The 13,452-nt window shown below is 31.5% G+C and overlaps 2 protein-coding genes across 6 annotated transcripts in view; one reads left to right on the forward strand and one right to left on the reverse strand.

Moving 5' to 3' along the window:
- The window catches only part of LOC117159981 (uncharacterized), a 45,271-nt gene that overhangs the window by 4,877 nt on the left and 26,942 nt on the right, over nucleotides 1-13,452 (forward strand). The window lies entirely within an intron of this gene.
- LOC117161054 (NPC intracellular cholesterol transporter 1 homolog 1b) lies at nucleotides 384-8,476 on the reverse strand. 3 transcript variants are annotated; one of them, XM_033342257.2, is made up of 24 exons: nucleotides 8,334-8,476; nucleotides 7,906-8,241; nucleotides 7,475-7,695; nucleotides 7,194-7,324; nucleotides 6,975-7,092; nucleotides 6,584-6,773; nucleotides 6,109-6,180; nucleotides 5,654-5,871; nucleotides 5,461-5,559; nucleotides 5,171-5,373; nucleotides 4,900-5,100; nucleotides 4,622-4,826; nucleotides 4,406-4,522; nucleotides 4,087-4,267; nucleotides 3,873-4,000; nucleotides 3,519-3,776; nucleotides 3,225-3,388; nucleotides 3,010-3,125; nucleotides 2,799-2,938; nucleotides 2,480-2,676; nucleotides 2,032-2,263; nucleotides 1,587-1,700; nucleotides 1,354-1,516; nucleotides 385-1,201 (listed from the first exon to the last, which is right to left on the reverse strand). In XM_033342257.2, the coding sequence occupies exons 2-24, from the start codon at nucleotides 8,120-8,122 to the stop codon at nucleotides 1,116-1,118; spliced, it is 3,771 nt and encodes a 1,256-aa protein (XP_033198148.2). In that variant the 5' UTR covers nucleotides 8,123-8,241; nucleotides 8,334-8,476; the 3' UTR covers nucleotides 385-1,115. The 3 variants fall into 3 exon arrangements, with proteins under 3 accessions (XP_076477317.1, XP_033198148.2, XP_076477316.1); XM_076621201.1 differs by having other exon boundaries at nucleotides 8,351-8,469; XM_076621202.1 differs by lacking the exons at nucleotides 2,032-2,263; nucleotides 2,480-2,676 and having other exon boundaries at nucleotides 384-1,201; nucleotides 7,906-8,476.

The raw sequence follows: 13,452 nt of genomic DNA on the forward strand, positions 1-13,452 counted from the left end.
GGATATGAATGTGTAAATTAAGAATGAAATTCGAAATCATTTAGTTAGACACATTTATACATATATCTATATATAATGATGGCAAGGAGAAAAATACAAATACCCTATTGAAAAACTCTGAATTAGTTATTAAAGGATAATATTTATACATTAATAGTTTCTATTTTCTGAAAAATGTACTTAATCTTATAATTAATCGACTCGTGTTTTAACTATAAGAAAAGTTATAAATTGTACTTTGGCAATCATTTTCTTAACTTGGACTCTGTACATATATTATACAATACACGTACATTTCGGGTACAATGGCGGAATGGAAGCATCATTATGATTCGAGAACCATTGAAGTGGAACTGGCGGGAGAATCCTTGATTGGACAGAGCCTGATCCACGTGGTCTGACCTAAGTATGCAGTTCTAGACAGTGGAGCATGGAGAAGGGTGTTAGGAGAAAGAGACTCGATGAAAGAAAAGAATCACTTTCTTCATCTTTCTCTATCTTGAAACGTAACTTGTACTTCTCACTAAATAAAATACTTGATTTCGAGAAATAAATAAAATTTAATATGAAATTGTTACAAAATTTTAAATAAAATTTGTGATATTACATTTTTTATACATTACAATTATTAATTGTTTCAAATTTATAAAAAGGACACCATTTCTTAATAACATAAAATATAAACACATAATGAGATGTAAACATTATATATAACTAAAAATATCTAAAATGAGACATTACACATCGAAATTTAAAAAATGTTATCGGGAAACGATGGCCAAAGAATGAAAATTATTTTATTTTTTCTGTCTAACCTTCTGTCCGATATTCAATAATTTGAAGTACAGAACCGGGATTTCTTCCCTGGAGATTAAAATGATTCGATGTTGAGATGTAATATGTACAGCTTCTCTAATATTTAGGCAGATATGTGATATTATTAATTATTTTTATTCGATAGAAATATATTTTTAGAAATAATAATTTAATATATATTCTATTGTATATATGATTTTAATGTGTTTCAAAACTAAGTGGAAAATTAATTTGTTTTCGCGCTCTTAAAACGTAATAATAATTCATGGATGAAAACCCCTTGTACATTGTACACGTTGTTAGTATTTGTTGAATGTGATATTGGTTATATATTGTCCATTTTTGTTTTCATTCTCTGCTACATTTGTTAACGTTCTTGATGGACCTAAAATTGATTCATAATTGTTATATACTCACAAAAACAATGTATCGGCATTACAGTTATGTATATTCAACTACTTTATGTATTTTATAATACAAAATGTATACGATATAGTTTTAAAAGAGTTGTACGATGTGCAACTTTATTTCCCCTACCTATAAAACTTAGTAGCACCGGTAAAAATATTAGACCGTGCGCAGCACCAAAAACTACTATACTCAAATACATTCGAAAGAAGAATATTTGGAAGATTTGAGTTTTCGAAAACGCCAGTATAATGATACCTACGATTTTCGTTAATGTGATTCCCGAGAATACCTGCAACGGAACAAAACGAAAGAAAACATATTAATTAGAATATTGATAGACAAAGAGTATTTATACATACCGAGCTTCCCATGTTGTTAAGTGCGTCAGATGCACGATCAATTTTTGTTTTCTTCGTAGATTTTAAATACGAATGTATGATATGACTGCAAAATTCTACGGATATACCAGCGGCCTGTAAGAAGTCGAAATTTAATCGAATATAGGTTTTCATTGCTGCTATGTGTCTTTAGGCTTTGGTTACAATGGATGTGTGTTCTGTCGAATAAAATATGTGAAGAACGAAATATACAAATATGTATATGTACTTGTCACAATCTATGTATATACATATTTAATTATTTTTACGTATTTGCCCTCTGTGATCATAGTTGATCTTCATAAGATTTCTACGGATTTCAACGCTCTGTTATACATTATTCAAATATGTACATATACATAAATAGTATAGATTCGTGTGATTCGTTGTTAGTATGCAATTATATGTGTGCCATTTGTTACCATACCACTACTAAATTGACGAGAGAAACTGCGTTTAATTGAATATGCCACCAATACATAAGACCGCCTATATTTACGATGATCATGAGTACTGTCAGTATTACTATTATCGCCGAAAATAACGACAATCCTGTTAGGATTAGAGTCACTATGAAGATGACACAAAGAGAGTAACCCAATGACGATAGCGTTTCTTTCCAAATTGTGAGATACTGCTCGTAATACACATAGAATATGCTGTAAGAAATAATTTATCAAATTTTTCATACGCACAATTTTTCATTAACAATAGCGCTAACGATGACAATGATATAATGGTATAATGATGATATTTGTGTAGGTACATATGCATATACGTATATAATCTGGGAAATTTATAAAAATTCGATTTTGAGAAAGTGGTGCATTTGAGTTTAAAATCTATAAAAGTAAATAAAAATGAAAGAGACAAACCTGTATGGAAATATAGTTATGTTTTCGTTGGTTAGATTTTTACTATTTATCATAGTTGTAATATTATCCGCGATAGTTCTAGCAGATCTCAATGCTTCGTACCAATCAGATGACTTTTTTAATGGGATATGATATCCCATAAAATAACTATCCTTAACATCCGTTAAACCGTATTTGTCTGTATGATAATTTATTGCCTACAAATATGTAAATAATGATGCTAGAATGTTAGTAGAATATAAGAAATCAGATGTAATTGTAGATGTAAGAGGAGAAGAAGCAGGAGGCGCAGGGAAGAAAAATATAGAAATAATCTTACATCAAAGTATGCAGCACGACCAGATTTTGCGCAGCTTGGGTCTGGAATATCTTGTATAAAGTAGGATATATATTTTCGGAAACTGTACGGATCTGGTCGATGGTCCGCGTCGATATGAATATTGCACTCCTCACACGAATCTATAATAGAAATGTTGGTTATAATAAAATAATAACCGGTTCGTAAAAATATGAAATCTTGTGATAATTACAGTCTGTGTGTGGACAAAAGGATTGATTATGTTGAAAGTATTTGCAGCAGTCGCTAATTTGTGACCAATCCATATAATCGTCTATCCAAGATGAAGCTGATTTTGACAAATACGATCTACGATTGAATAACGAATAATCCTATTAGCAAGGTTTCGAGTGGAGGATGCATATCATTAAGAGCAATTCGAATGCAATGGAATTGCATTATACAAACTTTTGAGGTTGCTTAGCAGCCGAATAAATTTGCGTGTATAGAGAATCGCTATTACATCCTTGACCACCACAAATTATATTTTGTACCATTCTCCTACTGTAATCAAGTCCAGGAGTTACCACGAAATAAACAGGTGGGCCCATTGATAAAAGGTCTTCCATAAACTGAAAAATTCCGAATATTCAGTCGCGTTATGATATACGAGGTCACTATCACCACCATTTTCAACACAGTTATCATTACTATTAAATTATCGCATAACGGTACATATAATCCATACAATAAAGACATTACCTGAAAGTATTTTAAAACATAAGAATCTGCAGGCATCGAAAGTTTTTGATCCAATCCGATACTAATATCTGGCAATACTATGACGTGTGTAAGTAGTACTACGATGAATATGATTAATACAATTATTCTGATCGGCGTTTTCATAAGAAAAGGTGTGTAAAAACGTTTGAAGATCGTATGTGCGAAACTGAAGTTTTCCCCGACTATAAAATTCTCTTTTTTCGTTTTTATGCAACATAATACATCCAAATAATTATTCTAGAGTATTAAAGAATTAAAAAATTAGTTTAATAGGTATATATGTATGTATGTACGTATGTATGTACGTATGTATGTAGATATAATATCATTTACCTCGAATCGTTGCTCGTCCAACGATAAAAGGCTAACAAACGCAGTTATTTGCAGCAAAAAATTGATCCAGATAGACACAAATGCATAGAGTGCAAAAGTATTTACTGCAGGCATTGTCGATAATGTCCCTGCAAATGAAAATGTTCAGTGTAAGAATAATAGTTAAATGTTTGATAAAGAATAAACGTTAAACGTCGAAAATATCGATACTAACCGATCAGGAAGCAGAAGCATTCTGACGTACTAGTGAGTAACATTGATGGTCCAACTTCGGCCATGATTCTGCCGATATGATCAGGCACCGATTCTCCGCTACGTCTTGGATTTCTTTGATGCGTATTAATCAAAATAAAAATATTATCTACGCCCACAGCTAGTACCAGAAACGGAATTACCTGTTTATATAGATAATATATGTATATATATTCCAAATACATAAGTATTTATGTATTGTACAGGAAACGTCTATGTATTGTAGATGAAAAAAGCGGTTATTCTGTTATTTGCGATTTCCTTTATATCCACTCATTTACCTCGATCGTGAGTAGTGTCGTGGGTACTCCGATATAGCCAAATATACCAAGGGAAGAAGCTACTGACGCTATTACGGTGATAACTCCACCGATACTTAATATTATTTTACTGTTTGCCTAAAACGACAGAAACATGAAAAAGAAAAACGAATGCGAAAATATGGACGCAGACGAACGTGATTATTAACTACATATATATCAAAAAGAAAAACTTACGAAATACTTTTTAACGGAACATTTTATTTCGCTTAAGGCAAAAGCTACGTAAAGGAACATCAACACGTAACTGAATATTACTGTTACTGCTTCTGCTTTCGACGATCGCTCTAATTCATCCTCAATTGATTTCTCCGTAGTATAGGCGACATCCATAAATTCTGGTCTCTCTTTGACATCCCATTCTTTCATAAAGTCAATGAATCTAAAAGATTAAGTCGAATGATTGAATATTTCAATAGAAAAGTGTCAATCCTATTTTTGTGAATCAATTTTACCGCTGTTCCCACTTGCGAGTTGCATCAAGTACAGTTTTGTTTAGTGAGTTTTTTACAAGAAACGATAAAATCAATCCGGTCGATTTGATGTAATCTGTCGCATCGTAATTGAATTCGTCCTCACGAAGAAATCCTCCAAAGGCTAGCGCGGGTAAAACCGGCCCCTTGTACGGTGCCAGGCATTCAGGATTGTATGGATTTCTTCAAAAGAGATATGATAAAAGAAATTGGCAATAACAATAGCAAGGCACAATAAATACTCCTTACTTACTGAACACACTTGTACAATTCATCCAAATAATTTACTTCGTACGTATCTGATGTATCTGTCTTATTAAACGAAGTGAGATTATTTTGAAAATACCCCCATACACTTTGTACTGTACAAAGATCTAAAGTAACGGGGCCAAAAAATTCGCTTTGAACAGGAGCATAACAGATATGTTCCAAACCTTCTCCGTCGTTTTGTCCAAGCTGAAAATTTCAATATCAACGCGGTCTCGTTCATATTACATGTATTTTTTCTTTCCATTCAACATTTTTTTTTATCTCTTATCTTACTTGCAATATTTTCTTTTGGAGATCATATACAGCGAGCAAAAACTCCTTGTTGAACACAGGACCGAATTCAAGATTACCATTTGTTGTGTTGTGGATTATCTAAATATAATTTGAAACATACGTTTACGTATTCGAATACTTAACATGCCTACTACGTTTATGTTTAAAATTTCGGATAACTGAACAACTTTACCTCACCAAGGCCCACGGATTTAATATAAATCTGCTCAGTTCTGTAGAACGGTTGAAAATGAGAATCGAAGTAATTTTTCTCAAGTCTAGCTCTGCTAGTAGGTGCTGCCCAAATTTCTATCGGGTTACTTGTTATAGAAAGATACGTCATTCCGTAACTTAATCCCAATATTACGTACGAACAGATGATTAACGTGATGAATGGATATTTTGCGAATGCTATCGAACATAAGTATAGTTAGTGTAATCGTATTATTCACATCAGTAAAAATAACAGGATAGTCACTAACGATATATGAATATATATAATATATAAAGATATATGTATAAACGTATAGTGATAAACGTAATTCAGTACTATGATTAATAATAGAGTATTTTGATTAACATCCAATACAACACACGTATTGTAATTATATAAATACATAAATAGATAAAGTAATTAGAAAAACGTACCTTTGCCCCAAGCAGTGAAAGCCACATGAAATATTTTATGATATCCTCTACAAATAATCAGGTTTTTTCCGTCTTCATCATTCACAACATATCAAACAGAGATAACATATAGAACAGATATAAATTCGCTTATATTCACTAATGCACATAAGTGCCTATATATGTACTTGTACTACATAGTACTACAATGATTTTTCAATATTATTCGTTGGCGATTATTAGATATCGTAAAACCCTTATTTAAAAAAACACTTATGAAAAGAATGTTTTCAACATTTTTATCATGGTCATTTGTTGTACGCTAGATACTAATAAATTTGGTTCAAAACATGTTCTTATTACGTGGCTGCAAATGTCTAATAAATTGTGCATCACGTTTGATCTAACGCTATGTACATATGTATTTACAATGTACATAGCATACAAGTACGTATAAGCACTTATGCAAGCTGCTTATATTAAATATTATAAATACCTAAACGAAATATTCTCCGTACGAATTGATATACAAGTGTGATTAATAAGGCGATGCAACTGATTCCAATTGCTATTATGATACCATAGGCGTTCATTCCAAAAAGAATGAAGGGAACATTATTGCTTTCGTCTAATTTGATGAGAGGACAGGATTTTGGACAGTCAACGCAACTACATGCCGATAAACCCTGTCAAAAAAGAACGCAAATATAAATCATTTTTTATAGTTATAGTAACAGTTTATGTACTCATTAAAACATAGACATATGTATGTATTTAATTATATGTGTATTGGTCTACTCTTTGTATGTGTATTCAATGTGTATCATTTGATACACATGTGAATCACAATATGAATCATTTCAATGTGTATTCGTCTTTGGACTCACATCATACTGTTCGTCACATGTCTTCGTAGGTTCGTTCCAATATGGCTTATCTGTTATAAAAGTCATTCGAAAGGCTATAAAACCATTTGCAACCGGATCACCTTGAAACTCGTACCATCTACAATTATACTTTTTTGAAATTTTGATATAAATTTACGTAAATATCTATTGTTTCATATAAAGTTACGGTAGGATGGTTTACATTTTATAATTGCTTACAATTTTGCATTGCATCTACTAGCACCGTGAACTCCACAAGCGAGATCCATAGCTAAATTTCCAGATGCTGGATACACGACATTCTTACAGGAATCATAGGTATCGTTCATGTATTTTTCATCAATATAAACCTAAAACGATTGAAAATGGATATAATTTATTTATTCATGCGAAAGATTGAAGAATAAGTAGAATAGATTTTTCGAGAGACATTAAATTTTTTACATTTAACGAACTTGTTATGTCATAGAATGATATTAAAGCGCGTCTGATTCACTCACTTCCAATTCTTCGACGTATTCTTTGCCTTCTGAAGTTTTATTTGTTTTCGTGACATTGAGAAATCTACTTTGTTCAGGACTACAACTTAAATCGCATAGTAACTTATATACATTTTTTATACAAGTTGGACATCGGCCAAAGATGGTTTCGGCCATAGACAGCTGTGTAACCAACGTTTCAATATTATCAGAGTCGCAACATAATTCTGGTTCATTCGAACCTAAAACATTTACACGTAACTACATATTTAAATATATATATATATGTACAAGACCTGATGCATGAGAAACGAATAAGCAATAAGGAAAGATACAAGTAATGTTCAAAGTAAAAATGAAAATGAAAATGAAAATGAAAATGAAAATGAAAATGAAAATGAAAATGAAAGTGAAAATGAAAATGAAAATGAAAATGAAAATGAAATTAATACCTATATTTTCGAAATATTGTGGACATTTTCCACGGAGAAGTTCTGAGGCTGATGTGTTATTGATTGGTTTTGCAGTATTATTTGCCGCACACGCAAGCTGCAAATTTTTCCGGGTACCACACTTTCCGTACCATACACAGTGGTATTTATCTGTGCATTGCGTTAATTGTAACATGTAACAGAATAGTAGTAAAACAAATATTCTGTTTCGACTCATATTGCGAATAATTCAAAACTCAAGCGTGAATTTCGGATTTCACCCGTAGATTATGTTAACTTCACAGAGTTTGGTTCTTTTCTTCTTCGATACCTCTTAACTTCCTTCCTTCACAATCACTACCAACAAATGAATTGATAACTATTTTATCATTAATGTCACCTATGAATCGTTTGTTTTGTTACTCAATCGAAGAATCAGTCTGGAATACCTTAAACTAATACTGACTTTTCGTCTTCATATCGAATTTATCGAACATCTTATCGTGTGATTGAATATATTAATAAAGGAGCTGTTAGAAAGAGATGAACATTTACAATGAAATTAAACTTCTCGTAAGCAGTAATGGAAATATAAAGACTTATCGGAGCAGAGTACATCGTAGATTAATATCGATATACTCAATAAATCATTGATAATGATCGGTTCATGCAGGGCCGATTTAAAGTTTTTCAAGCCTGGAACGTTTGGAGAATGACTTAACGGTGATTCTTCATACAAAAATGAGAAAGGGAGAGGCGTGTTGAAATGAAATAAATTTCCATAAATATAAAATAAGACTTATTTTACAATAAATCATATTGAAATATTTTTATAAAATCCAGTTTCTTTTGTAATTGTTTCATTTTTACAAAAGTTTTTAAAAGAATAATATAAGTAATATAAATATATTGTATATACAGCGTTTGGTCGAATAATTCCTTATGAAGAAACAAGAAGAAACTATAGAGTAAAATATTTTCATATAACTCTCCGTTTCAGAGAAAATCAAAATTAAAAATTTATCAAGTATATATACTTGATAGAAGAAAGAAGAAACTATATAAAGTAGCTTATTAATAAAATTTAAAACTTATAAAACAAGCTACCGTTACAAAACTTTTTTCAAAGCATTTTCAAATTTTTGTTCCAACTTAGACAATTATTTTCAGGGACTTAAAAAATGGGAATTCTCCCGTGAAGACACTTAATCCGTACCTGGCCTCAGTATCAAGTTGTGCACACCTGCGTTCTATCTAGTTTTAATTGGAGATAATAATACACCTGTGTTATGTACTTTGTCACAGTTATCGAATCATTCTTACTCTACAATATTATTTTTAAATTTTACTCTTGTATATATGTATATATAATAAAATCAGATAGAATCGCAATAAAAGAAAGAGTAATATGTAAGAACGATGAATGGAGTAGAAAAGGAGGTAGAAAAGATACGCATCTTTGATACTGAATAATCATATTTTAATAACTTAATGATTGTACAAATGGATCATTCTTGAACATTTCCGTGTAACCGAGGAACAGCAACAATAAATACAGGAATTATCATAATTATATAATGTTCATTACTAATGTATAATTACACAAAACATAAACAACATGTTTGCACTGCCTTTGCGTATTTATACGTAAGGTACAAGGTTTCTCAATTTCTGATTCATCACACAAGTGTGCATATATGTATTAATGACAGGGAAATAATATACGTAGAAAGATTCGTTATATCGTCATTGTATTCTATACTTGTTTTATTTTAACACGACCGGCCCACCCTGTTCCAATTTGTTTTGTATTCATATTAATATTCATATTCATATTCATATTCGTATTCATATTCATATTCATATTCATATTCGTATTCATATTCATATTCATATTCATATTCGTATTCATATTCATATTCATATTAATGTTCATGTTCATATTCGTATTCATATTCATATTCACATTTATATTCGTATTCCTACTCATATTTGTATCTCTTATATTTCCGTTTATATAATTATACAATAATAATTCTATCGATCTCTCTCATTTCAAATATTCGGATTCACATCCATTCAAAGGCTGATGTCCGTTTATTTTTTGCTTTCCACTTTCTTCTTCTCTCATTTTTCCAACTTTCTCCATATTCATTCCTCCATATACATACACACATACATACAATCAAACGTACACACATCACGGAGCCACGTTTACCGTCTTCACTCTTATTCATTCACTCACTCATTTACTTACTTTTCCCCTTTTTCTCGCATCCTGTCTCTTCTCCCTCATATTTTGTTTTCTCCTTTCACTTTGTATACTCAGTGTCCGTAACAATATCGAAATTGTCGTCGTCACAATTTAAGTACATTACGTTCAACGGTATCGATAAAGTTTATTTCAATAAAATTTCTGGATAATGTCAATAATATAGTATAATAGATGATAAGTACTTGACGATTCACTTCGATTGGGGCGAAAAATATGAAACTTGTTACTAGGCCAACTATGTACCAAGATACGTCTCCGAGCTATAGTGTTGCGACCATTTGCCATTTTTCTCATTGCCTGCGTTGCGTGTTTATTCAATCTTCAGGAACTTTACGATACTCCTAACATTTTTAGGATCCGTTATCGCGCACCAACGGCCTAATTTCTCACAAGCTAAACACACAAAATACTTTGATCTTAATTATTTTTTCGCTTTATCGCTCTTCAAATTTCCGATTTCTTCTCATTCTTATTATTAACAATATTATTAACAATATTATATTATTATTATTAATACTGTTAACGTGATTATAATAATTATAATTCTCATTTTTCGTTGTACCAGTTTTCCTTCTTTTGAAACAGAAAAAATAATTAATCTAAGATTTCCATTGATTGTCATATAAATATGAATGTATGTATGTAGGCGTAATACGATCTACTGAATGGAATATTAAACACTAAAAACCTTATCACTAGGTTTTTATGTTTGATGGATAAAGTATTTCATATATAACAAACCGATTTAATACTCTGAAAAATTACGAGAAAGTAATATTTATTATTGGACCAATTACTCCTATCACGATTCCAACTCATTCTGTATCGATGTTAATTTCAAATGAATTACAATTTAAAGGAGGAATCTCATTGTGTAGGATAAACAGGATGTCATGCAGATCGAGAAAAAAGGAAATACCAACTTTTGTTCGGAGACGTATCTCGGTAAAATTTATATAATAAAATTTGTGTGTTGTTACATATTTTAATATGTTGTGTGTATGTAGTAGTAGTAGCAGCAGCAGTAGCAGTAGTAGTAGCAGCAGCAGTAGCAGCAGTAGTAGCAGCAATTGCAGTAGTAGCGGTAGTAGCAGTAGCAGTAGTAATGGCAGAAGCAGCAGTAGTAGTAATAGTAATAGTAGTAATAGGATTAGTAATAGTGATAGTAGTAAGAGGAAGAGGAGAGGTAGGAGTGGTAATAGAAGTAGTAGTAGGAGTAGCAACAGTAGTAGCAGCAGTAATAGTAGTAGTAGTAGTAGTAATAGTAGTATAGTGTAGCAGTGTGATAGTGTAATAATGTAACAGTAGTAGTAGTGGTAGTAATAGTAGTAGTGGTAGTAGTAATAGTAGTGGTAGTAGTAGACAATGCAATAACTCGAGCAACGGAAAATCTGTAGATCTTAAATCCGCACGCATTATATCTATAATAATCGTTAAGTAGATATTTTGTTATTTCTTCTCCATCGTGAAATATTAATCAATAACTTATTATGTACGTACGTATTGTGTGTATATGCGCACGTGTGCGATTATGCGATTGCTATGTAAGTGTGTGCATATGTTGCAAAGTGTGCACGTATGTATGGATGTTGAATGAGAAAAAAAAGAGCACGTGGTTTTATAGCATAATGATAATTATAGAAAGTGTAAAGAATTTTATCGTACAGCTACAATCAAGCTTTCAAATTCTATAAATCGGTGTAAAATATACATCTATGGCTTTTCTGTAATTTCAGTTTGTAGTCTTATTTTATTTTTGGTTGGTTGACAATTTTTCATTTTTTCAAATTATTTTTCATTTTCTTTCTTTCTCTTCATTTTCTTCCCTTTCTTGCTACTCTTCTTCTACTCCTTTTTATTTGTTTCCTATAATTTTTCGTATTTGGTCTTATTTGGTTTATTCTTTCGTTATGTACAATATTCAACAGTATACAATGCTCATTCAATAAGTTTTTTTATTGCCCGCGTGTGTCATTTTTCCTACATGTTCCAAGTGAACATACGCAAACTTCAAGCGGAAGCGGAGCGTAAAAGACGATTTTCAACCATGATCTTTGAAAGATACTTTACATAGATTTCCAAGTTTCGGTAGTAATATGCAGATGTATTCGTATATTATAACCCCCCCCCCCCGCCGCCCAAAATATTACATTCCTTCCATTAACTTTTATACATTTTAATCGCTTTATACATTTTAATCTGTAAAATCCCTCGAAATAGAGTGAAAGCTAACATGAAATACCTTTCAAAATATTTTTTGACTGAAACTCATAATCGAACTTTAATGTCTCTATTTGTGTACTGAGTTAAATACTAGCATTTTAATTTCGAGCCGCTGATATAGAAAGATGTTTAAATAAATTTGTAAATTAAACTTCAACAAATTCCTTGATACAAGTTGCTTTTGTAAAAATATTTACGAAACGCGATAAAACAAGCAGGATGCATTACCGACACACGCACACACACACTGACATACTATTTAGTAAACATGATCAACAGCGCGGTAACCTATCATTTGTAATGTAATTCTACGAAATTGCAGAATCTGATAAATGTATTAATAGCATGTGTGATTTTTGCTTTTCGTAAAGATAATTATCGAATAAATTTGTTAATACAAATGCGTGCGAGGAGGTTTAAAACAAAGTCTAAGCTTTTTCATTGTACATAATTGCTGCACGATAAACATATCCGTGTATGCAACAAGATAGTGAAACTAATGATGGAATAGTTGCCGATCAAATAGAACGACCAATTGATTGATCGAATTTAAATTTCTTATGTGCTTTTTTCTCATTCTTTCTTAAATGAATGTCCCGCGAAGTATATCTCGCTACATTGTCGTCTCGTTTCTTTAGTCCATATCCAGTTTGTTAGATCAAGTATACTGGACGATCGGAAATTTGAAATTTCTTACACAAGGGATTCATATTTAAATCGGTAGTCTCGAACATGAAAAAGATTAATTGGAGGACACGACTAACGAATATGCTGGCATTTTAACGAAGACAAGAAATACAAGAATAATTTGTTCGACATATGGGCTGTCGTTGTTTGATATGTGCGTCAAATTCACATTTCGTAACGCATCGAACTATTTACTGTTATTCGTGAAATTAGTGCAAAATGAAACAAAATGAAGTGGAAACGAACCACGAATTGAAGCGAAGTGAAATGAAATGAAATGAAATAGACCTTACGTTAAAATTTTCGTTTCATTATTTGTTTCAACAAGAAATAAGCATAATAAATCTAATAGTTGTCTTGTCCGACACAAACGATTTATACCC

The sequence above is a fragment of the Bombus vancouverensis genome, chromosome 9 (assembly GCF_051014615.1).
Source record: "Bombus vancouverensis nearcticus chromosome 9, iyBomVanc1_principal, whole genome shotgun sequence".
In the NCBI taxonomy this organism is placed as follows: Eukaryota; Metazoa; Arthropoda; class Insecta; order Hymenoptera; family Apidae; genus Bombus; species Bombus vancouverensis.

Bases quoted from the DNA above. Each gene is read 5' to 3' on its own strand.
- LOC117161054 (XM_033342257.2), bottom strand. From the start codon at position 8,122: ATGAGTCGAAACAGAATATTTGTTTTACTACTATTCTGTTACATGTTA. The intron at 5,374-5,460 runs GTAAGATAAGAG...TGAAATTTTCAG, and splicing joins TCCAAAAGAAAATATTGCAA to CTTGGACAAAACGACGGAGA. The intron at 1,701-2,031 runs GTATGGTAACAA...GACTTCTTACAG, and splicing joins CTCTCGTCAATTTAGTAGTG to GCCGCTGGTATATCCGTAGA.